The sequence below is a fragment of the Pseudorasbora parva genome, chromosome 21 (genome assembly GCF_024679245.1).
Source record: "Pseudorasbora parva isolate DD20220531a chromosome 21, ASM2467924v1, whole genome shotgun sequence".
Lineage (NCBI taxonomy): Eukaryota > Metazoa > Chordata > Actinopteri > Cypriniformes > Gobionidae > Pseudorasbora > Pseudorasbora parva.
This window is the reverse complement of record NC_090192.1, coordinates 29,408,201-29,431,314: the sequence shown is the minus strand read 5'-3', so window position 1 is coordinate 29,431,314 and position 23,114 is coordinate 29,408,201. Positions and strand designations below refer to the sequence as shown.

At 38.6% G+C, this 23,114-nt stretch overlaps 2 protein-coding genes across 3 annotated transcripts in view; both read right to left on the bottom strand.

The window, feature by feature from the left end:
- dnmbp (dynamin binding protein) overlaps positions 1 to 8,013 on the bottom strand; it is a 61,721-nt gene extending 53,708 nt beyond the window's left edge. For both annotated transcript variants that reach the window (XM_067430689.1, XM_067430690.1), the window contains exon 1: positions 7,655 to 8,013. The gene's annotated coding sequence lies outside the window, so the exon portion shown is untranslated. The remainder of the gene's footprint in view (positions 1 to 7,654) is intronic.
- A 3,502-nt stretch (positions 8,014 to 11,515) lies between these two features.
- Positions 11,516 to 22,792, bottom strand: cpn1 (carboxypeptidase N, polypeptide 1). Its single transcript, XM_067429554.1, has 9 exons — positions 22,471 to 22,792; positions 20,065 to 20,261; positions 19,273 to 19,428; positions 15,816 to 15,992; positions 15,133 to 15,244; positions 14,404 to 14,543; positions 13,332 to 13,431; positions 13,130 to 13,248; positions 11,516 to 13,033 (listed from the first exon to the last, which is right to left on the bottom strand). Exons 1-9 carry the CDS (start codon positions 22,703 to 22,705, stop codon positions 12,917 to 12,919), a joined length of 1,353 nt encoding a protein of 450 aa, XP_067285655.1. The 5' UTR covers positions 22,706 to 22,792; the 3' UTR covers positions 11,516 to 12,916.
- Positions 22,793 to 23,114: the final 322 nt, after the last annotated feature.

The window sequence follows — 23,114 nt, the reverse complement described above, 5'->3', positions numbered from 1 at the left end:
ACTGTTTCTAGGTGAAGTGAACCGAGTGTCAAAACAGCAATGCAGATTACAGGGTCATTTGTTTTTTCAGCGCTATCATCCAGTAGTTTTATCTAAAGCCAAACATGTTTCATTCAAGCCCTTTTTCAGCTCAGTGCACATTCTCTCTTTCTCCAGACGTGTGCCACATTAAAGAAGCTTAACACTCAAAACGGAACCCCCCGATGTCATCGTCCATCACGATGTTTCACTGCAGACATCGTCTGATGCCAATTTGGTAGACATCACCCAACCCTAATTTATAGTTCCATTTCCATATTTATAGTCCTTCGAAGCTTGAAAATGCATGTTTCCATTCAAAGTAACTGCATGGAAAGAGCAACCGACAGACTTAATTCTCACTTTTCTAGAAGAAAGTCATACAGGACTGAAATTACATAACGGTGAACAAATAATGACAGCAGATTCATTTTTGGGAGGACTATCACTTTAAAGCAGTTGTTTTCATATCTCTACTGTATTCTTTTTCTAACTATTTATTTGTGTTTCTTATTATTTGATTCTCCGTAATTTAGGACAGCTGAGCTAAAGCGGTCTTATAGTTACATTTTCAGCACTTCCTCATTCCATTGCCTTCTATGGGTGCCGTGTTTCTAGGCTGACTTCATAAAATTACAAGGGTGAGAGCAGGGAGCAGGGAGGTGTGTCTTTGGCAGGTCCAAGTGGAGTTTTATGGGGAATCCAGGGCTCACAAGAGAGCTTGCATGGGGAACTTTTCCTGTACAAACATAGTGTCTTGAGGAGCACAACCCAGCTGGACTAGGTTGTCATGGAGATCAAGAGGTTTGCAGGCCTGTGTGAGAGCACTTTCTGAAATGTCACATTTTCCCAGACACTTCCCCCCACAAACACAACCTTGAGAAGCTGTTCTTTCTTTACGGGCTATCCAGAAAACAATCTCCAACAGAGCATCTAATGAGGCTCCTGGACTACAGCCCACCACTGAGGCTTAAAGTAGCTCAATGATTTCCAAAGAAGATTTTTTCTCTCTCCACAGAACATTCAAGAAATCCAAGAGAAAACAATCAAACAATTATCACTGAGTCTTTTGAGAAAATGTGAAACACCTCAAATGCCAGCAGGTCGGAAGTCCTTTTTGACAGCAATAGTTCCTGTTAATGTTTTAAAGTTCAGAGAAACATGTCTGCATTAGTAAAATAAGGATTTGAAAAACGTTATTTTTAAATTGCACAGTCATTAAATTATTCACTTTAAAATGGAAATTACTCCATGATTTACTCACCCTTAAGCTGTATATGACTTTCTTCTTTCTGATGAACACAATCGGGAGTTATATTAATAAATATCCTGATGTTCCAAGCTTTATAATAATGTCAGTGAATGGGGTCCATTGAGATTGAAGCTAAAAAAAGTGCATCTATCCCTCATAAAACGTAATCCACATGGCTCCGGGGGGTTAATAAAGGCCTTCTAAGGCGAATCAGTGGGTTTTTGTAAGAAAAATATCCATATTTAAAACGTTATAAAATAAAATATCTCGCTTCCGGCAGACCGCCTTCCAAGAAACTTTGAACTGCGAGAGGAGTTACACTTTCTGCGCAAGTTGAACCAACAGCCGTATCACCCTGTAGCCCAAGACTGGTTTCCCACTGAAGCTAAGCAGGGCTGAGCCTGGTCAGTACCTGGATGGGAGACCAACTGGGAAAAGCAGGTAGCTGCTGGTAGAGGTGTTAGTGAGGCCAGCAGGGGGCGCTCACCTTGTGGTTTGTGTGGGTCCTAACACCCCAGTATAGTGATGGGGACACTGTACTGTCAAAGAGCACCGTCCTTTGGATGAGATGTTAAACTGAGGTCCTGACTCTCTGTGGTCGTTAAAAATCCCAGGATGTCCTTCGATAAAGAGTAGGGGTGTAACCCCGGCATCCTGGCCAAATTTGCCCATTGGCCCCTGTCCATCATGGCCTCCTAATCATCCCCCTCTCCTGATTGGCTTCCTCACTCGGTCTCCTCTCCACCAATCAGCTGGTGTGTGGTGGGCGTTCTGGCGCAATATGGCTGCCGTCGCATCATCCAGGTGGATGCTGCACATTGGTGAAAAGCGCTATATAAATGTAACAAATTATTATTAATGAGGAAGGTGGTATGAGCTCCAAACTCAATGGACCCGCCACAGCCATTGTACCCGCCACACTACAAAAGAGCGATTACAATTTTTAAACTCATTGTCTTGAAATCCAAATAGAGAGGAGAGGACTGAAATACTTTCCAATGGACAGAGACTATCCAAATGTCAAATCCATCTCAGATTCATTTAAATTGTTCTTTGCTTGTATCACCTCTGTTGGGGCATTGCAAGTAGCACCTATGTAGCAGAGTCACATGACTTGGCTCTAACATTACCTCCTTTGTGTACCCTCCCGACAAGCTCAATCCTTCTTTGAGTCAAAGAGAGGAGGCCACTTGCAATACGAGCAACACAATGTCCCAAGAAAACAGTTGGTGTTCTAGACAAATGGCAGCCATCAGTTGTTGCGCGATTAGTATCAACTGAATCTTAATGGTGCACATGACATAAAACAAACTGATATCTGATATCACTGACAGTACATGGGCAGAGAAATGCATAGTAAGCTTACTGTTGAGTCAGAATCTGAGGAGACCACAATGCTCACTCACACAGACAATGCTAAAACGCTATTTCCAGATGATTTAAGACGTAATTTTTCCAAAGCTGTGTGAATGTCAGTTGTGGCTGGAAAAGAATGCCAGGAATGTTCCCAACTTTCTTCTCTCTGGCAGTGGTGTGGAGTTAAGTTTCTACACGTTATGAACATAGCTCGGACTCTACAACAAATGGAGGCAGGTCAATAGCCTGTGAAATATCACAAACACAATGCTGAAAGGCAGGTAATATTTTGCAGGACAGCTTTAGAAGATACAAACATGGCTATCATGCTGCCAGCACGTTTAATACCAACATATGGCTCAAATGACAGGTATGGACAGGGAATACTACATTAATAATTTAAAAAACCTTCCGAGTGTAACAAGGAACCTAGTTCTATGTTGGCTTTCTACAAGAAGACCCGCTAATGCTAGCGTGGTCTTACCAGACTCTTGTACATTTAATTTGTACATAAAGTCTGGCCACTCTCCATTGACAAGGGTTTATTTCCGCGAAGGTGGGCACTCTGTTGAAGTTTAAAACTATTGGATCTGCCCTGAGCCACTCTGGATCTGCCATAACCAATTGCTAACATTTGGTCGTGTCATGCCTGTTTCACACATGGAAATCCGAAAACATAAATGTGCACTTGTGCAGGCCACTTCAGTGAAAAAACCATAGGATAAAACTTAAAACTCGTACATTCAGATTGTGATTTATTCACGGCACGTACGGTGGAGGGGAGAGTTTTGTGATCGGGAACGCTCCGCTCACGTGGTCCGTAACATGATTGTATGCTGTAAGTAAAATGTCATATGCTTGGTATGATAATAAATGCTGCTATAAATAACAGACCAATTCAAATGTTTTATTTTAATTTGTTTGAGCGGTGATGAAATATAATGCTCTTGTAATACTTGCCAGCATTATAAAGAAATACAAGTCTAGAAATGCATCCAAATAACAGCAAAGCAACCGTATGGTGTTCTGCAGTGGTCAGAAATGATTATAAACAGTACATTTTGAAGTGATATACTCTTAAAAACTCAGAGATGTGGATTCAGACAGCTATTACATCACCTTGCGTTTGTCAAAAGCAGTAGGTAACTCAGCCAGGTTTTTACATGGGTGGTGAGAGACAGACGGCAATAAAACAACTGACCAGTCCCTGTAACTTAAATGATGGCAATACCTTCCGACCCCACGAGAAACAGTTACCGTCCGAATAGCTTCAGCAACTCCTTCATCACTAACGGAGTGAGCTGGAAAAATCGAACTTTTCCCAAATTCATCCTGTTGGGGAGGATGGCCACAACATCATGGCCACCAACAAACCCCAGCAAATATTGTTATTGCTCCGGCTTTAACTGGATTTTCTGGATATTCGGCAGCGGTGCCACAATGGAATGAATGGTTTCGTTCACATCTTTCTCCGCCGCCATTACTGAACTACAACTCAAACTTGCGCATGACATCAACATCATCATTCACACTCCATCAGCCACTCACTCTCTTTGCTGATTGGACCGGTAAAAATTTGTTCAGAGAAAACCTAAGAATACGCCGCAGTCCCAGACGTAGTACTGAAGGAAAATGAAAATTAAGCGGAAGTACGTAGGAAGGCAGAGCCAGGCTACGCTAATGCAGCAATTCAAGAATGTATTCAAATGAGCACTGAAGAAAAACAATTGCGATAAGAACAGCTTTGTAGTTGACTGGGATTAAAACTGATATATTCATACATTGATTCTTAAAATACGGGACCACACATGATCAGCAGCTTTCAATAGCAACATTTGCACTTTAAAGTTTATATAATATATATTAAATTATTTTAAAAAAGTTTAAACAATTTACACTTAATTTTAAGTCATAAATAACTAGCAATATTTGAAAAATGGCTACTGTATTGGATGCCTGTGCAATATGAAAAATATGTTTGCTGTGTCAACCCTCGTGATTCGTGATGATGAACACTTATTTGTCAGTGCAATAAATAATTTGTACTATTTTTGTATCTGATGGCGTTGACCCATACTGAAATATAAATAAATAATAGATAGATAAATGGAGGAAGCAGAAAAGATTAACTCAAAATAATTACTTTGTCAATACATACATTTTTTCATTAGTTTATAGTCAGTACAAAACAGTCAGTGCATATTTTTCATCAGAATATCAGCATCTAGGCCTAATACTGAGAGCTCCACAGAAAGGAAGGCCTAAACCGGTTTCACAGAAAACAGCGCTGTGTCTGTGAGGTCTGAACGACAAACAACTCAACAATGTTTGATTACATATGATTACAAAACAGACAAGAGCATAACCTTTGGGTAAATACAGCACCGTTATATGAGCGAACACCTATACGTTTATCCTGCGCTAATGACTAACACACATAGTTTGTTTTGGGTGAATGAATAGTGTCCCAAAGCCTGCTATTGCTCCCTCAGCAAGAGAGACAACTGACCACAGTTGCCATCTGACAGGTGACAAGAATCAAACCTATGCAGCAGACATTTGGTTTAATAAAATCAATGCTGTTTTTGTTCAGTCTGATTGATATAACGGATATTAATGGTTTACCATAGTTGCCACCACATTTGAATGAATGATTCATGATTCAAAGGTAGCACACTTAACGCTGCTTTTAAAAACCCATTCTTGCCTAAGCTGGTTAGCTGGTCTCTCAGTCAACAGATTGGTGTTTACTGATTTCAGCATTTTTAAGATGGTCAGGAAAATGGTTTTCAACCAAAGAAACCAGTTTAACTCCAGCATGGCCAGGCTGTGAGACCATCTTACATCAGCAAAACAGCCTAAAGGCAGGGTCGTTTCAGGGAGGCCCTTCAGAGCGTCTCCAAAGCCTTCGAAACACATGAACAGCAGAGAGCAAACAAAAGCGTCATGAGAGACGGCTTTAAACTACTTCATGTCTCAAAGAACATAACATTACAATAATAATGAACATAAACAACTTAAAGAGCATTGACCTGTCCTGTACCACCTGACTGCTGTGGATTAATTTCAGCGTTGATAGTATTGCCATTGAAATGCATAAATTCGGTCACAAACCGGTCAGGTTTTTCATACCGGTCAATATTTTTCATATTACACAATATAAGGCGTACACACAGCTATTCGCTGATGACGTGTCATGTCTGCGAAACAGGAAGCGCAGAGGTACGAAAAAAATACGTTGACAGATATATAGGACATTGTTAGCCTGGATGCCAGCCGAACTTAGCCACGCCCACAAAATTTTTAGGTCGGGCAGTTCGGTCTGGCATTGCTCCATAGAGGAGTAATTATCCCCGAACAGAAACTGTTCGGACCAATGAAATCATCAGGGCGGGCTTTAGACAATGATGGACAGATGATCAACAGTAACATAATCATGCACGTCATCAAAGGGGCTTGGGTTATATTTTTTCAAATCCTGAACGGAGAGCTTGTTTGTATCTGCATTCACCTTCACAATTTCTCTCAGAAATGATGATCATGTTGGGTAAGTACTCTGTGTATCATTAAATTCTTTTATTTTTTTTACAACACTGGCAAAGATCGTGTATTCCAGCCTGATACCAGCACACATGCAGACAGGGTTGCCAAGTTTTTACCTCAAAACCCATCAACTACTAGCCCTAAACAATAGCTTCTAGGGGGATTCTCTGGGGGAAAAATGGCGTTTGGGGGGTAAAATGTGTGTTATTTTGGCAAGGATGCCTGCTAAAATTCACACTCATGGGTCTATATATCACATAATAGTCGCTTCAACCCGCGGACATTGAAAACAACCCGCGGGGGAAAAAACGCGGACTTGGCAACACAGTTGAAGTTGAACTGTGTTCTTAAACACACAAAAATGTTGACATTTGACAATGCCGCGCTTCGCTGCTCTGATTGGTTGTAGGTCTGTCCAACTGTTGTCTTTCCTGGTTCGGTTGAAACACGCCCCATAATCACAGCCCAATTCAGCAGTTTCAGACTCATATTCTGACTAGAATTGAGTATGACCACGTCCGGCTAGGACATTGTATCATTGCATTCGGACCTTATGCAATTATTGGACGATACAGGCCAAAAGTTTGGAAACATTACTATTTGTAATGTTTTTGAAAGAAGTTTTTTCTGCTCACCAAGCCTGCATTTATTGGATCAAAAATACAGCAAAAAATATAATATTGTGATATATTTTTACAATTTAAAATCATTGGTTTTCAATTTTTTATACTTTAAATGCTCATTTATTGCTGTGATGCAAAGCTGAATTCTCAGGATCTTTTCAGGAAACTTCTTTCAAAAACATTACAAACAGTAATGTGTCCAAACTTTTGGCCTGTACTGTATGTATGTATGCATGCATATATATATATATATATATATATATATATATATATATATATATATATATATATATATATATATATATATATATATATATATATATATGCATACACACACTTAGACCAATTAACTTAGTGATTGCTATCAGGATGTATAGACTTTCAAGCAGCAAAACAAAAAACAAAGATCACCTACCCTGCCTTTAAGCAGCTCAAACTTGTTTTGGTCAGTGAACGACTCTTAACGAATCAGTTGAGTGAAGATTCAATAAGTGATTCGTTTATAAAGACATACAAAGAGTCTCATTGACAACTTAACGGTGTAACTTGTTGAAAGAGCCAAAGAACAGATCATTTTCAAAAGATTCAAAGTCACTAAAAGTAATCAAAATCCCAAACACTAGCGGCTAGTCGTGTTTTCTAACGAAACTTAACGTTACATGTTAGTCGAGGCTAGGCAAATATAACACCGAATTATCAGAGGACTATGCAAATGTAACCAAAAAAATACCGGTTTAACAGATTCAAAAATAAGACTCAATGATTCAGTCACTCGCAGTTTAACTTCAGTTCTAGGGATCTGGATGTAACCGGTGCTACTATTAAAATAGTAAAATAATGTAAAAATGAAGATCCCACTCACCTTGGTTATCTCAAGTGCCCTCAGTGCGGTTAAACAGCTTTACTGAAAAGACTAAACTAAAAACCGAGAGCAAGGGAACTTTCACTATCCAATGGATGCTCCTGTGGGTTTTCCTTCTGCCATTAATGTTGTATCGTTCAACGTTGTTAAGAAAACAAACATCGGATGAGGGCAACAGGCTTTTCTCCCGCCTGTCATTAACGTTACTCGGCTAACACGGTGCAGTTGATCCGATCTCGATGGTCATCTACGCCACCACGGGATCAGCTGTCATCCCAATAGAAGACCCAGCGGGCTGATCCTCAACTCCCTCCATGCTGACATCAACATCAACACACCACCCTCTGCTGACACAAACCTCGGCGCGAGCGCAGGGCTGCCTTCAACATGCCTGAAGAAAATTCCTACTAAATCTGTACAACAAGGCATTACGTGTCAGTTGCCTTTTTAATATAAGTAATATAATTTAGACAATTAGATTAGTATCTAATTTGAAACAAATGGATAGCATTAAAGACGTTTTATTTAACTTGTTTGTAGTGACGCTAAAGCGGTCTGTTATCTTAGCTTAGTTACTATCGATTTTATATATATATATATATATATATGTGCACTTTAACAGGCCTATTTAAATTATGTAGGTTACAAATAATAATAATAATAATAATAATAATAATAATAATAATAATAATAATAATAATGTATGTAGGTATGGGGGTTTCTTCAAGGGCACCTTTGGCCTTGTAGACTTTTATAAAATAAATATAGGCTATATATATTCTTTTTTCCCTTTTCTCTCATGATTAGTCAAACATTTTAAATAATAATTATACAAATTAAAAAAGTAAATCCTTTGTTATGCAAAGTCTAGTTTAATTACTATAGCAATGTATGTCCTAAATACACAGTTAAATAATGTTTTCACACTTTTTGCATAGTTTACAGCTGACACACTTTAAAAATGAAAGCAGGCATTATGTAAGAAATTAAATTGGGGGGGGGGTGCTAATATCTGGGGATATGGGTACAATATTAAAATTATAATCAAAAAGCATTTAAAAAATAAGTAGGCCTAATGTTAAATCGGATAACAAAGGGATTTTTAATGAAAATAAAATCAACACTTGCGTGGAACATAAACGTGGTAAAACTACTCTAATATTGTATAATGTTCAGATGTGAAGGTACAACAGTCTGGTTTTGGTTTCAGGACTCTCTAATAATAACACTGCATTTGCTGATATTAGTGGAAATGACAGAGCTATATTGCTTTATGTAGACTCATCTGTGTCAATATTATTGCCACAAAGGGAACATAATGTTTTAAGCATTGTCAGAGGTAAGATTATTTTTGCTGTGTCTGCATTAACCACAACTTCCTGATTTAAGGAAACAATGACAGGAAGCTGCCTGTTAGGCCCCTGTATGTAAGTACAGAAATGTTACGTCAAATCTTAACCTCTTTACACGTATTATTCTGTGCATGTTCCTGTCATCTCCATGGACTCTGATCACTTGACTTGGGTTCCCTTTAAGCTGAAGCCAAGTGTGTGCTGAATAACCTCAGTAGTTGTGTGTGGATTTCATTGTCACAATCAGCTCTGTTGTAAGCTGCTCTGATACAACATGCCCACGGCATTTATGAGAAAATGCCAGATCTGTCATATCCTGGAAGCATGAAAAAGCATGAAAAGCTTCTGTTGTCCTCTCCAACTGTGACATTTTCATTGAGAATGACCATGTGAGCTTGATGCTCTTTGTTGCTATTCATTCTTGTTGATCTATTCATGATCTTTGTGTCATTGAAGCACTCTCCTACAATGAAATCCTGTCACTTCATTTTGCGGCCATTCGGACAGTTTATTCATGTATTGTAAATGCTAGACTGTGGATCTTCTGATTGGAAGCAGATCCTTAATAGTTGGTATGAATCATCATTTTTTCATGGCACATTTTTTACACAAAATGTCCTTCATTTTCATTCTCATTGATGGCACAGCTCTCCAAACATTATTCTTTTTGTTTATGAGAAATGAAGTATTGCTCATATTTTCCAGCTGCATAGCCTTCTCGTTCTTTCCTGGACAACACAACATCCACAACATTACTGGAGTACATTTTCCTTTTTCCTGTTATTCAGAGGGCATTGTTATTCTTTTTGTGTATGGTAACCAAGAATATCAAAGGAATGCATACAAATCTTTAAATGTTGTTGTTAAACATTCTTTTTATTCTTTTTATTCTTTTGTTCTCACAAATCTTTTTATTGGAACATTCGCCTTGGAATTACAAACATGGAATTATAATTTACAATAAATATTCAGTCAATTTGTCTTTTAATGTTTTTGTACCATTCAAGAATAATACATTTCCTGGCATTAAAATACTAAATGATAGTTTATGTACTTTTTAAGCTTTTTAAATTTTTTGAAGAGCCCAACAAATAGTTTAACAAGCACGTTTCTTTGATTTGTTGATGACGGAAGTTGGAGTTGGACATGTCAAATGGAATTTTAGTCTCACCTAATGTATGTAAAGGTATGCTGCTCTTACATTTTTGTTATTTTAATTGCTTTCTTAGAGAAATAGCAGTCGTCTGACCATACCACTACAGCACTGACCCCTAGTGTTACTTTCGGTTCGATAAACATGAGTGTGCTGCCATCTAAGCTTAATACCAAAGATAGACAGTTCACTTATACTTGAGTGGAGGTGGATGTATTAATTACAAACACAAATGATAGCTGATTTGAAAATGCTGCAAGCTTCTCAACAAGAGCTTGCATGATCAAGAGGAGTGTAGACTTGCTTTTTTTTAATTTTTTTAATTTAATTTTTAATAGACATAAATAATAAGATTTCATTGCATTGAGAATATGATTTTTAGAGGTTTGGGCAATGCAGTCAGGACTGCTCCAGGGGGGAAAAGGAATTCAAACATACACTATATTGCCAAAAGTATTGCGACAGTCCTCCAAATCATTGAATTAAGGTGTTCCAATCACTTCCATGGCCACAGGTGTACAAAATCAAGCACCTAGGCATGCAGACTGCATATAGAAAAATTTGTGAAAGAATGGGTCACTCTCAGGAGCTCAATGAATTCAAGTGTGGTATTGTGATACAGGTTGGCACCTGTGCAATGAGTCCATTCATAAAATGTCATCACTACTAAATATTCCAAGGTCAACTGTTAGTGGTATTATAACAAAGTGGAACAATTGGAACAGTAACTCAGCCACAAATTGGTAGGCCATGTCAAATCACAGAGCGGGGTCAGCACATGCTGAGATGTACAGTGCACAGTTGCAAAGTGCAATGCAATGTGTCAGGCTCTATAAGTGGAGACTTGTTCTTTGGAGTGACGACTTATCTGTCTGCCAATCTGATAGACGAGTTTGGGTTTGGCGGCTGCCAGGAAAATAATACTTGCCATACGGCATTGTGCCAAGTGTAAGGTTTGGTGGAAGGGGGATTGTGGTGTGATGTTTTTCAGGGGTTGGGCTTGGCCCCTTAGTTCCAGTAAAAGGAACTCTTAATACTTCAGCATATATGTATCTGAACCACTTTACATGATATTCAGTTTAAATTAGAGTTTAGGATGTCCACAGATCATCTCAGTAAATCTTTGCATTTGTAGTTTGCATACAAATGCCAAACTAACATATGCCTGGCTGGTTTAATCAAACAGCACATATTTACATGTAAAGATCATTATAAGAAAATGTTTATCCATAAAATAGTTGAAGTGTGTATACAGTACCTTTATGAAAATTTCAATACATTTTTACAAATATTCACACAAGATGGTATTTTAAACATGTTATTCTTAAATACAACAATAATTGCCCAAAGAATAGATAATTTTAAATGATAACATTTTATTTAATTATTATTATCCACATAGGAGATAATTCATCTTAAACTGATTGACCTCATCATATTCAGGCAAAATTTCCAGTAACATTCCATCTAAATATCTTCATTAATCTATGACTAATTTCTCATAAAAAGAGAAATATTTGTTTGCATTACCTACTTCTTCTTGTTCTTTTAATCAAAGCCATTATATAACATACATATATATTTAAAGGAACACGCCGACTTTTGGGGACTTTAGCTTATTCACTGTATCCCCCAGAGATAAGATCCATACATAAGATCTTAGATAAGTCCATACATACCATAACTCTGTCTGACGCACACACCTCTAGCCTAGCTTAGCACAAAGACTGGAGGTAAATGGCTCCATCTAGTCAACTGCTCAATAAGTGAAAAAAATAATGGCAACATTTTCCTATTTACATGTTGTGATGTGTATAGTTACATTGTATACTAAGACCGACGGATCATGAAAAGTTGCAATTTTCTAGACTAATATGGCAAGGGATTATACTGTCATTCCTACATAATAATCAAGAAACTTTTCTGCCGTATCATGGATGCAGCAGTTGCAATGATATTATGCAGCGCTTGAAATTAGGCTAACTTGCGTTAACATACCCAACGTGACAACCTGCTTGTACAGAGAGCGTGAGGGGACTATTTCAGGCACCGAGAAATATCATTACGCCTGCTGCCCATGGTACCCAAAGTTATTATTATGCAGGAATGAGAGTATAGTTTCTAGCCATATCGGTGTAGAAAATAGCAACTTTTAATTTTCAGTCGGTCTCAATACACAGTGTAACTATACACATCACAACATGTAAATAGGTAAATATTGGCATTATTTTGTCACTTATTGAGCAGTTTGCCTCCATTCTTGTGCTAAGCTACACTCTAAAAAATGCTGGGTTAAAAACAACCCATGTTGGGTTGGAAATGGACAAACCCAGAAATTGGGTTGTTTGAACCCTAGTAAATGGACCCATTTAAACAACCCAATTTCTGGGTTTGTCCATTTTCAAACCAACTTGGGTTGTTTTTAACCCAGCAATTTTTAGAGTGTAGGGAAGCAGTGGGTGCATTAGACAGAGTTATGGCACGCACAGAGATGAGAATTGTATGTATGGACTTATCTAACTCTGGGAGATACGGTGAATAAGCTAGAGTCCCAAAAAGCGTGTTTCTTTAAGCTCCGCAAGACCATGAGAGCAAAAAATGGATTTCTCACACTTTTATGCATCTATACAAACAACAAATTATGATGTAGGAATGTGAGATTTGTCACAGTGAGAGTCCATGTTTCCCTTTATTGTTCTTCAGTTTTAAAAGTCAAGACAAATGTTTTGTCTGTGTTGAGAGAAGAGTCCTTGCTCTTTATCTTGGGCCAAGGTTGGTGGGAGGAATCTTAGCCGTCGATGGGCCCTTCTTGTTGGGATAAGCTTTCGCGTTCAAGTTTGTCCCTTTTGGTTGAACTTTCAAATAGAAATGCAACTAGGAAGAAGAACAAATAAAATAGGCTATGTTAGTTTGTTATTGTAAAAAGAATAGAGTACTAATTGTGCATTTCTGATGTGTTTTTTTTATCACCTGTACAGCTTCAGCCGGTCCCACTGTCACCGTGCTGGTAAAGGGTTGGTAACCTAATGCAGAAGCCGTCACTGTGTAGGTACCCGGCATGAGCAGACGGAAGTAGTCTCCACTCGTCCCTGAGACAGCATCAGACACATGAATGAAGTATTAAAGCATGTACGTACTACAAAATCGGCTTTTAATGTAGAACAACACTCACCGCTGGTTATATCGTGGTTTACGCCTGCCACCGAGATCACCGCATTACTAATTGGGTTGTTGTTCTCATCATAAACCATGCCTTTTATCCCATGGTGCACCTGGAAGACAGAAGAGCCATGATACACCAACCCTCGTGTTGTATTCCGGTCAATTTGACCCAGAGAGGACTTTTTTTTCCCTGAATGCGGATTTGACTAAAACTTGCTGACTTTGCTTACACAGGGTAACTTGACAATTTTCCCCAAATTCTTGGATTTTGGGGGAGAGGGTGTACCTATGGTGTTCCCAGACAAAAATGTCTGGCCTAGAATAAATTAGCTTGTTATGCTAATGTTATTTCCAAATATTGGATTCAATCTATTTTCATCAGCTTGCTTTATTAGCACAGGTTTTTTTCTTTTTCTTTTTGGAACTGATTGGTTGTAGGCCTCATCGATCTGAGCTTATGCACCTCAGTTTTATTTTTTAGGTGAATAAGCTTGAGTGCATGCCTATGAAAGTGCATATGCTCAGATCAGTGAAGCCTATGATCAATCAGTTTAAAAAAGAAAGAAATTCAAAACTATTTAATTCAATATTTGGTGAAAAAAAATTCATAATGAGAGAATTATAAACAAGTTAAAAGGCTGGTCATTTTTAACTGGGAACCCCAAATTAGGTCAAGATTTTCAGAACAGCACAAGGGTTAAGCTTTCGTTACGGTCAGGCACTGCACTCAAAGTGGTAAAGCGATACCATCCATTACTTTAAATGCGCTAGCAAGCAGTGTAGTGTTACTTGAACTCACAACGAGACCCCTGAAGGTTCATATCAATTTCCCATTATAAGTATCTGGGGACAGGTGCATTACCTGCTAGTGCCATGGTGAACCAATTTGTCTTTCTTACCTGTCCGCTAGAATACTGGCCCCCTTTTTACTGGTTTAATTTTAAATACAGCACTATCCAATTTCAGTTATACATGTTCTGACTGCAGAGTTGAAGTTTGAACTTCTACTTGTTTCATTACAAGCAGACAGAGCTGAAACTAAACCAGTAAAACAATCAAATGCGAGTAGGGGAGTTCCTCACCTGCTCGATGTAGGACACCAGAGCCTCTCTGTTGGCCATCCACTCACTGGCGAGAGCCATAGCCGGAGGAAACTTATCACAGCTGAGCTCCAGAGTGATCTCAAAGCAGTTTGTGTGGAGGTAGTTGAAATCCTGCATCCCTTCAGAGATATTGAGAAATAATTCTTCTTAATCACACATAAAAATGTAGTACGTACAGCAAAGTGTTAGCCAGATGCCCCACATATTCAAAATGTTCAACCTTTTTGTTCAACCATTTTGTTAGAAAAAAATAAATGCATGGAGCTCCTAAATGAATTTGCAAGAAAAAGGAAAAATATAAGAAACACTTCCATGTGTAGACAAAATTAAATCAAATAAAAAATAGGAATGTGTGAATTGTTTTCCTTATGCACACTTTTTTGGGGGGCAAAATATTTTTAGAGAAATATATGACCAAAACATTACATTATAATTATAACTAAACAACAAAAACAGCCTATAAATCTATTTGAAAATCAATTTTGCCCCTTAAAGTAGTTAATCTCACTGGTGAAATTACACTGCTGCTGGCACTAGTGAAAAGCTCTAAACTATAACTCAATCAGTGTTCTAGTTTAGTTCCCTTAAAGATAAAAGAGCTTGTAATTCCCAAATTTCAGCTAAATTACAAGACATTTAAATGAGACAAAACCACAAGCCTTGTTGAAGTAAGTGAATGAGAACCATGGTATGTAAGATATAACCCACCCTTAGAAAGAGAGTACCAGCTGGCACCATTTGTGATTCCTTCATCAAAGTAATCGCCGCAGTTCCAGCCCTTATGCATCCAGCTGTGGGCATAGGAGTATGTCTTTGCCAACTACACACACACACACATACACACATCTGTAAATACTCACAGGGAATTGGGAAAAACAACAGCCAACTCTTCAATAGGTGAAGTATGTGATTTCTGAGCAACTATTCTACTAAACAAAATAACACTTGGTTTGCTAGACTGATTTCCAAGACTGGTCAGGCTGATCTTGTGGCTGGTTTTGGGCTCTTGCCCAAGGCTGAGAGACCATCTTCCAGGGTTGCTAGTTGCGTAAACAAAGCCACCATGCTAAGACTGTGTCAAGTCCCCCTGTAGTCAATAATTGTATCCCTTAAAACTCATCTTTGGAGGGTATTTTTATAGACAGAATTGCAAATATATTGATGGATTTCAGAAAGGGTTCTCAAACACTCCATCTGCCATTAGTCAAACTAACAGATATTCCGGCCCCCAAACGCACACCACTGGTTGAGTTGGTGTTGCCTCTGTAATGGTTTGATAGTGGGGAAATAAACTTAAAAATGGCTTACTTACAATTATTTGTGGACATTAAGCTTTCTCTAAAGTAGAAAATCACACAAATCACTTTAAAATTAAAAAAACAACAACATACCTTTCGGAATATTTTATCATCAGGGGTGGCCGAGTATGTTGTTTTGCCTCTTATCCGGGGCTCACGAGACTTATCGAAGGGGTAATTGGCGACTACAGCTCCACCGTGGAGGTTAGCCGACAGAATAAAGTTATAATTCTGCATCCATTTTATCACTGCTAAAGTCTCCGGCTCAACCTGCAAGAACCGAGAAAAAAAAAAACATTCGGATTTGAAAACTTGCATGCTGTGTGCATTATTTCAGCCTTTGTTTGAGGTTTTTGTGCCATGACACTCCAGCAGCGGTCTTGCAGCCTTTTTGAAATATTTCTTTAGTGCTGTTATCTGAGAGATCTGACATGTGGTACTAGAGGTGAAGGGATAATAAACCTCCACCTGACCCTTTTGCATTAAGTAAAATCAGTCTGGCCGGCTCCTTAGAGATGAGCTATTGATCCCGTCCGTGCTCTGTTTTGAGGAGGCTGTATTTATTATGCATGGATCTGTATATATAAACAGCCAAGTGTCCCTTTGGCCCCAGCTGTCATTGAAGAGTCAGGTTTCGTGCTGTGAACTCACACAGATGTTTTTCACCCTACTTAGGACTGTGTAGTGCGAAACCCACACTAGGGTCAGAAGGTCACCAGCGGGGTTTGATGTGAGAGTGACAGCTTTTGACTCACAGAGAAAAGATCAGAACGTGTCATACGCCTCCGACTCTAATTCTTCTCTTGTGATCCTGAGGGACGTCTGGCTGCCAGTGAACATACTCACTTCTCCAAAGCTGGAGTTCTCATTTTAGACTGAGGAAAATACAAAGTTGTTCCTGGAAAGAGCTGTTTAAATGGGTTGTATTATTCTAGGGAAGTCTTCCAAAAGTCTTCCAAAGTTCTTTTATTTTATTACAATCAAGAAGAAACGTATACTATTTCGGTCAGTTTGTGACACTGTAAACTGCTAAAGGTCAGATGTTCCTTCTTCCATTGAAGCACAAGATGTTCTTTGTAACATTCTCAAATCATGATGGATAGCATGGATCCTCCCAGATGAGATCGACTTTATGATACTCCAGCAGGTTGTGAAAGACTAACCAAAATATCCAGAGCTCATGATGAAGACTAACAGCAGTACAAACTAAAAAAGTCCATTTACACATGCCAAGGCTTTCTATTTTGTGAAAGGTGGGCCTGTTGGCGGTTGATAGAGAGCAGACCGGCAGAACGAGAGCTGGGTGGGTTACTGACAGACTAATGGAGAGCTTAAGTGTGCTGTCCAACTGTAAAAACAAAAGCGTTTTTCTTTGCAATGCAGGAAACTGGCACTATCCTGTATTTTACTTGAGATTGGAACAGGGATTTACCTATGTGATGTCTATGTATATTGTTAGTACATTAAAAAGATCACCCTATGAAAACACATACACCTAGAGATAGATAATGTTTTATGCCCATGACAGACCAGCAGAACAGATCCACAGATACCTGAATGTGGGATTCATTTCAAGGCATTCACAGAGTAATTCACCACTTATAAAATGTTTGTATAATTGTTAAATATTTGGATAATTTGAGATTTTGTTTTTACAGTGTATTCAACAGATTCCTCCAAAATCAGTCAATCATATGTTAATTTTACAACACCAGTGCCGGCTCCTCTTAATGATTCAAGCTCCTTAACGACTCTATTAATGATTGTTTTAGTACCTTTAAGGAAAAAAAAGCAATTCCATTGACAAATGATGCAATGATTTCCATAATAAATACATTTAAAAGTTCTGTTTAAACTGACCTTTTGATCATTTGGTTAATTAGACTAAACTGGTCATACTGCGTGTTTTTGCTTCACTAAGAAGTACTGGCTCATAAGAGTCATGCGATTTCAAAATGGTTGCACACTATGTTTTTGACTCACTGAAAATGTATCATCTCTTCTGGTATTTTATTAAAATGGAACCAGTTTTGAATTAGAACCTTGAGTTGCTAAATGTGTAAAAAGTGTCTAAATGAATAAATCTCAAAATATACACACTACCGTTCAAAGGTTTGGATAATTGTTTTAATAATTGTTCTATAATGCTCACCAAGGCTGCATTTATTTGATAAAATATACAGTCAAAAAGTAATATTGTGTAATATTATTGCAATTTAAAATAACTATTTTTATTTTTATATATTTTAAAATGTTGTTTATTCATGTGATGGCAAATCTCAATTTTCAGCGTCATTACTCCAGTCTTCAGTGTCACATGATCCTTCAGAAATCATTCTAATATTCTGATTTGGAGCTCAAGCAATACTTCTTATTATTATCAATCAGGGCTTGATATTATCAGTTGTATATAATGCAGTCACTTCTACTAGCTATTTTGGTATGTTGAATTTTATATACATTTTACTTTTTTAGTTGTAGTCTTTAAAAAAAATCATCTGATAATAATAAACAAAGTGCATGTAGTGTTGTCAAAAAATTACATTTTTTTAATAACCTAATTACTGAAATTTCTGAAATGCTTCCAATACTCATTTTACTCATTCACGCAGAGCAGATACACAATACCTATGAGCTCACTCTCATATCTTTTTGACAGCGAGTTGACACACAAACCCGCCTCACACGTTTCATTTGCTCCGGATGAATATTGTTGCTGTTACAGGGCTGGAATTTCGGAGTGGGATTGCAAGTATTGTGCATCATTTTACTCATTCACCTAAAGTGTGTGCACAAAAAGCTGCCTCTCAGTACTACATTTAGTTATTTTTCGCTGCTTATTGCACTTAATTAAATAGTCTAAAGCCGTGTTTTCACTGCAGGAATTTTCCATAGGAACTAGGGACTTTGGGGTGGTATTTGGTGCGTTTCGACAGCAGGATTCCTTTAGACCCACTCTGAAAGTCCCTGCTCGCAAGGTAGTACTTTTGCAAAGATTTGGTGGGTGGGACTTGAGCGATGACCATGCTGATTGGTTGAGTTCACGCAGCATTTTGATTGGTTGACTCCACGCATCATATTACTTTAACCACCATTTTCTCCATTTTTAAGTCTGTTGGATAAAGTTTTTCCCTAAGGCATGGATGTCAAAATTGTGGCCAGTGAAGATGCTGAGTGGCTAGTAACTTTGGAAAACCACTTTTCACAGTGGCTGGTGAGCAAAACGTTAATGTCAAGCCCTGTTATAAATGTTGAAAACAGCTGTGATGCTCAACATTTTTGTGGAAACCGGGATACATTTTTTTCAGGATTCTTTGATAAAAAATAAAGTTCAAAAGAACAGCATACATAGGAAAATCGTTTGTAACATTACAAATGTCTTTACTGTCACTTTAACACATCCTTCTTATATTGTCTATCTCAACATCTTTCAGCACATCCAAACGGCTACACAAACTAATTGCTTGACTGGTCTCTCCCTCTCATTTCATTTTGAACAGGCACTGTCTGCTCTCATATAGCAGTGTGTGTGACACTGATTGATGATCACCTGTAATTCCCAGTTGTCTGGCAGTGGTAGGTGGTGGTTTTGACCGTTGTGTTTCTCGTAGTAGTACATAAGAGCATTCAGGTCCGGGAAATTGCGGTTCAGGTCTACCTCCTTTGCGTTTCCACGTCCCACTAAGTAGCCGTTGAATTCTGGACCCTGTACATCAGAAAAAGAGCACATTATTTTTATATCCTTTAAGTAACGTTTCGGGAAGGATATCACCTTTTAACTTTCTCAGTATGTCAGTTGTGAAATGTATACCTCAAGTAGTTTATTGTGCTTGTGCGTGTTGTGTAAGCGAGTTAGAGCATGTAAATAGATCCCGTCTGATGCGGAGTTCTTGTCTGGTCCAAGGAGACGCTTGATAACTGGGTGTGTGTGGCCACATTCAGCCACCATTTACTGCTGGACATATAATTAGTCTCAAAGATCAAGAACGAGTCTATATTACTGTAATTTTGCATTCTAGATGCGTGAATATTGTAGGTGTATGGATGCTCTGTTCCAGAAAAAAATACTGTGCATTTTGTTATTTTTTTGTGAGTTCTGGTGTAATTAGTCTCAAAAGAAAGCCGCCAATGCACTCTGGGATATGGCTGATTCCTTCATAACAAACTAGGGGCCACTAGAGACTTACAACACTCCCACACCACAGCTGCCACACTGAATAAATAAGTGTGCACATATGCATGCTCACATTCACACCACGAGCTGTTGGTCATGGATTTTTCAAGCTGTGGTGTTTTAGTATTCTTATTTTACAATGTGGATTAGCTTCTCAGGGCTGTATACCTGCCTGGCAGCCACCTCATATCCATCCGGGTTCATCGAAGGAAGGATATGGATCCGTGTGTCGTGGATGAGGTGCGTGATTCGCTCGTTTCCTGCCCGGTATTCCTCGCACAGGAACTGGGCTAAGTAGATGAGCAGCTCCCTGCCGAGCACTTCGTTCCCGTGCATGTTCCCAACGTACTTGAACTCCGGCTCCACTGAAAAACACAAGTCAGGTGACCGCCAGTCAGGAAGTCATGAGGTCATAGGGTCACATCCGTGAATAGCATGCAAGCAGCTCTATGCATGCATATGTAGCAATTCAGAAGAAGCAACTGCATGAATTAAGATCTAAAGGTACTGCAAGGATTGCCTACAAAATGTTTAAAGAGATTTTGTGATCATTTACTCACCCTCATGTTGATCCTTTCTTTTGTGGAACACAACAGGAGAAATTTTGTTTTTTAATACAATGAAAGTGAATGGAGATATGGGCTCCAAAAAGCACCATAAAAGAAGTTCATACGTAACTCTTCTGAAGCCATATAATATCTTTTTAAGAAGAACACACCATATTTATTCACAGAAAATGATGGGTGAGTAAATGACAACATGAACATGAACTATCTCTTTAAATCAAATTATACAATGCTGTCAAATAAGCGGACACTGTAAATGCTCATATCAAATATGAATGAATTAAAATTCATAATTTTCCTCCTACAAAAGCTTTTTGAGCGTTTAACAGCGCAGCGGGCCACTCTCATCGAAATTCCTGTCTCACAGCCAGTTGTCAGCTCATTATTCACAATTATCTCCTCTAACAAGTACCAGCAGATTTCCGTTTGTTCTTTTTTGATGCGGAAGTGAGTGACAGCAAGATTGCAAATCTAATTAGCCACTGTGTACAGGCAGACTCATCAGGCACAGTCTTCCTATTAATCACCAAATAATTAAATTAACTCTGCTGTGCCACTGCTCAAAGAATCACTAAATGGGTGGCCTTGACATTAATGCATGAAGCACAGACATTGTTTGAAATCTAAAGGGTCAGGTCACAACAAATTTGCCCACTCTGCTGGACCGGTTCCTGTTTTTGTACTCCGTGTGGAACATGTATAGGCTACATCCTGCAATTCTCTCAGAGGTTTTACCTTTGTATGCATATTGCAAAGAGTAGCAGATTTTTATACTGTAAAAAAATCTTACTCAGTATTTTCTTGAAAAGAAAAATTACTTAAGATGTCTTTGTCAAAAAAAAACATAACTTCATGCTTTAAATGAGAATAAATATCTGCAATGGGGTCAGAATATTATATATTTTTTGCTTTGAATTAAGTACATTTTTCTGACCTCATTGGCAGATTTGTTTCTTGTTTTAAGTATAAACTCACTTCTTAAGAAACCCTAGTGCAAGTTATTTTGCTTCTCAAGCAAATGCATCTTGATCTAAGAATTAAAAGTTTATATATTTGTACTGAAAAACAATAAAAAATACTAATCAAGAAAATAATTTTGACAGTGTACATCTGATGGCAAAGATTCATTTGTTTTTCTAAGCTGATTTATTAACTTCTTTCGTTGACAGATCTTAACTACTTCTAGTAGCGGATCTGAAAGCATTTTTGAATTTGAGTGAACAAAAGGAACAAGGTCTACAGACTGAAACAAAGAGGAACATTTTACTGCTCAGCAGCTGCTCTTTCATATTTCATAAGATACATTGGAGTTCTGCAATATATTTTACTGAAGTGTCAGATCTTCCTCCTGAAATTCCTTGCAAATTGAGACAACTGTTGGCGTACAAAGCATAGACTAGTTAATTTGTTTCTTTCTTTGATAAGTAACGGGATTTCTGACTTTTGATACCAAACTTTGGTTATCTTGGCCAATCAGTTTATAAGATGGTTCTCTAGAGGAGACATGAAAGATTAATAAGGTCTTGTTCTCAATAGAATCATCTGAGAAGCGAAAGTGTCCATTTGCTCTCCCGTTTATAGGAGAAACAAATGACCTATAAAAGATTCTGATTTTTCTTTCCAATGGGAATGTTCTTGTTTTAGATCAGTAGGACCGGTTTTCTACATAGCATGCCATATCTCCAGGCACACACTCCCCCTTTAAACCCAATACTGTCCATTCTTAAATGCAATTTACTGAGTGTTTGAGGAGCCATAAGATAAATCAAGTTGACAGTCAACATTGGCTGGCCAGATAAACTCATGAATAGCCAGCCAAAGCTTCATTTCGACTGTTAAGTGCTCTTCTCAGAAAACAGCCCAAATTATGCAATCAAACCCAAATTATTGCTTTACCAATCAGCTCTGGCAGCCCTAGAGCGTCAGTAGGAACAACGTGCAAGAGTTTGCTTGAGCTATATGGGTGAGGAATTTAATGCCTTGGTACAAGAGTAAAGAAAAGACTCACATGCTTCATGGATGCCAGCATTATCACTGAACTCCAGGACATATAGGTGCCGTCCCTCCACGCTGCGACCAATGCTGTAGACGCGAGTGATGTAGGGGCATTGGCTTTGGACAGCAAAAAGAGCCCTCACCATCTCCTCATAACCGTGGTGCTGGAAGTCAGACGCCTCGGTCAGCGAAGCCTCGAGCCCCAGAAGCAGCGCCCCAATCCAGATCAGAGAGCCGCCTGACAGCATGGTCCCAGACTGCTCCGCAAACAGAGCGCCACTTCTTTTCCTCACTCTTTCTCAATCCTGCTCTCCCCGTTTGCCTCCTCCCTCTGGACCTCCTCTCACTCCTGCTTAGAAGAGCAAGCAAGGACGGCCCCTCTTCTCTCTCTCTCTCTCTCTCTCTCCTGATTCCCTCACCCATACCATTTGTGTGTGTTTATTCAATTGGCATTGTTGGAGAAGTGAGAGTTGACATCACATATGACACCTCAACTTTGGCTTTACGCTCCTCACACACTAAACCTCCCCCCTCTTGTGTTTTTCTGGCAGTGCGAGTCAAACATTTCATTCCTGACCTGCAGTTAGTCTCTGACTAGCTTTTAAAAGCATGATTGCTGATGATTTAACTAAAGGGGAATAAAAGCAACAGGAAAGG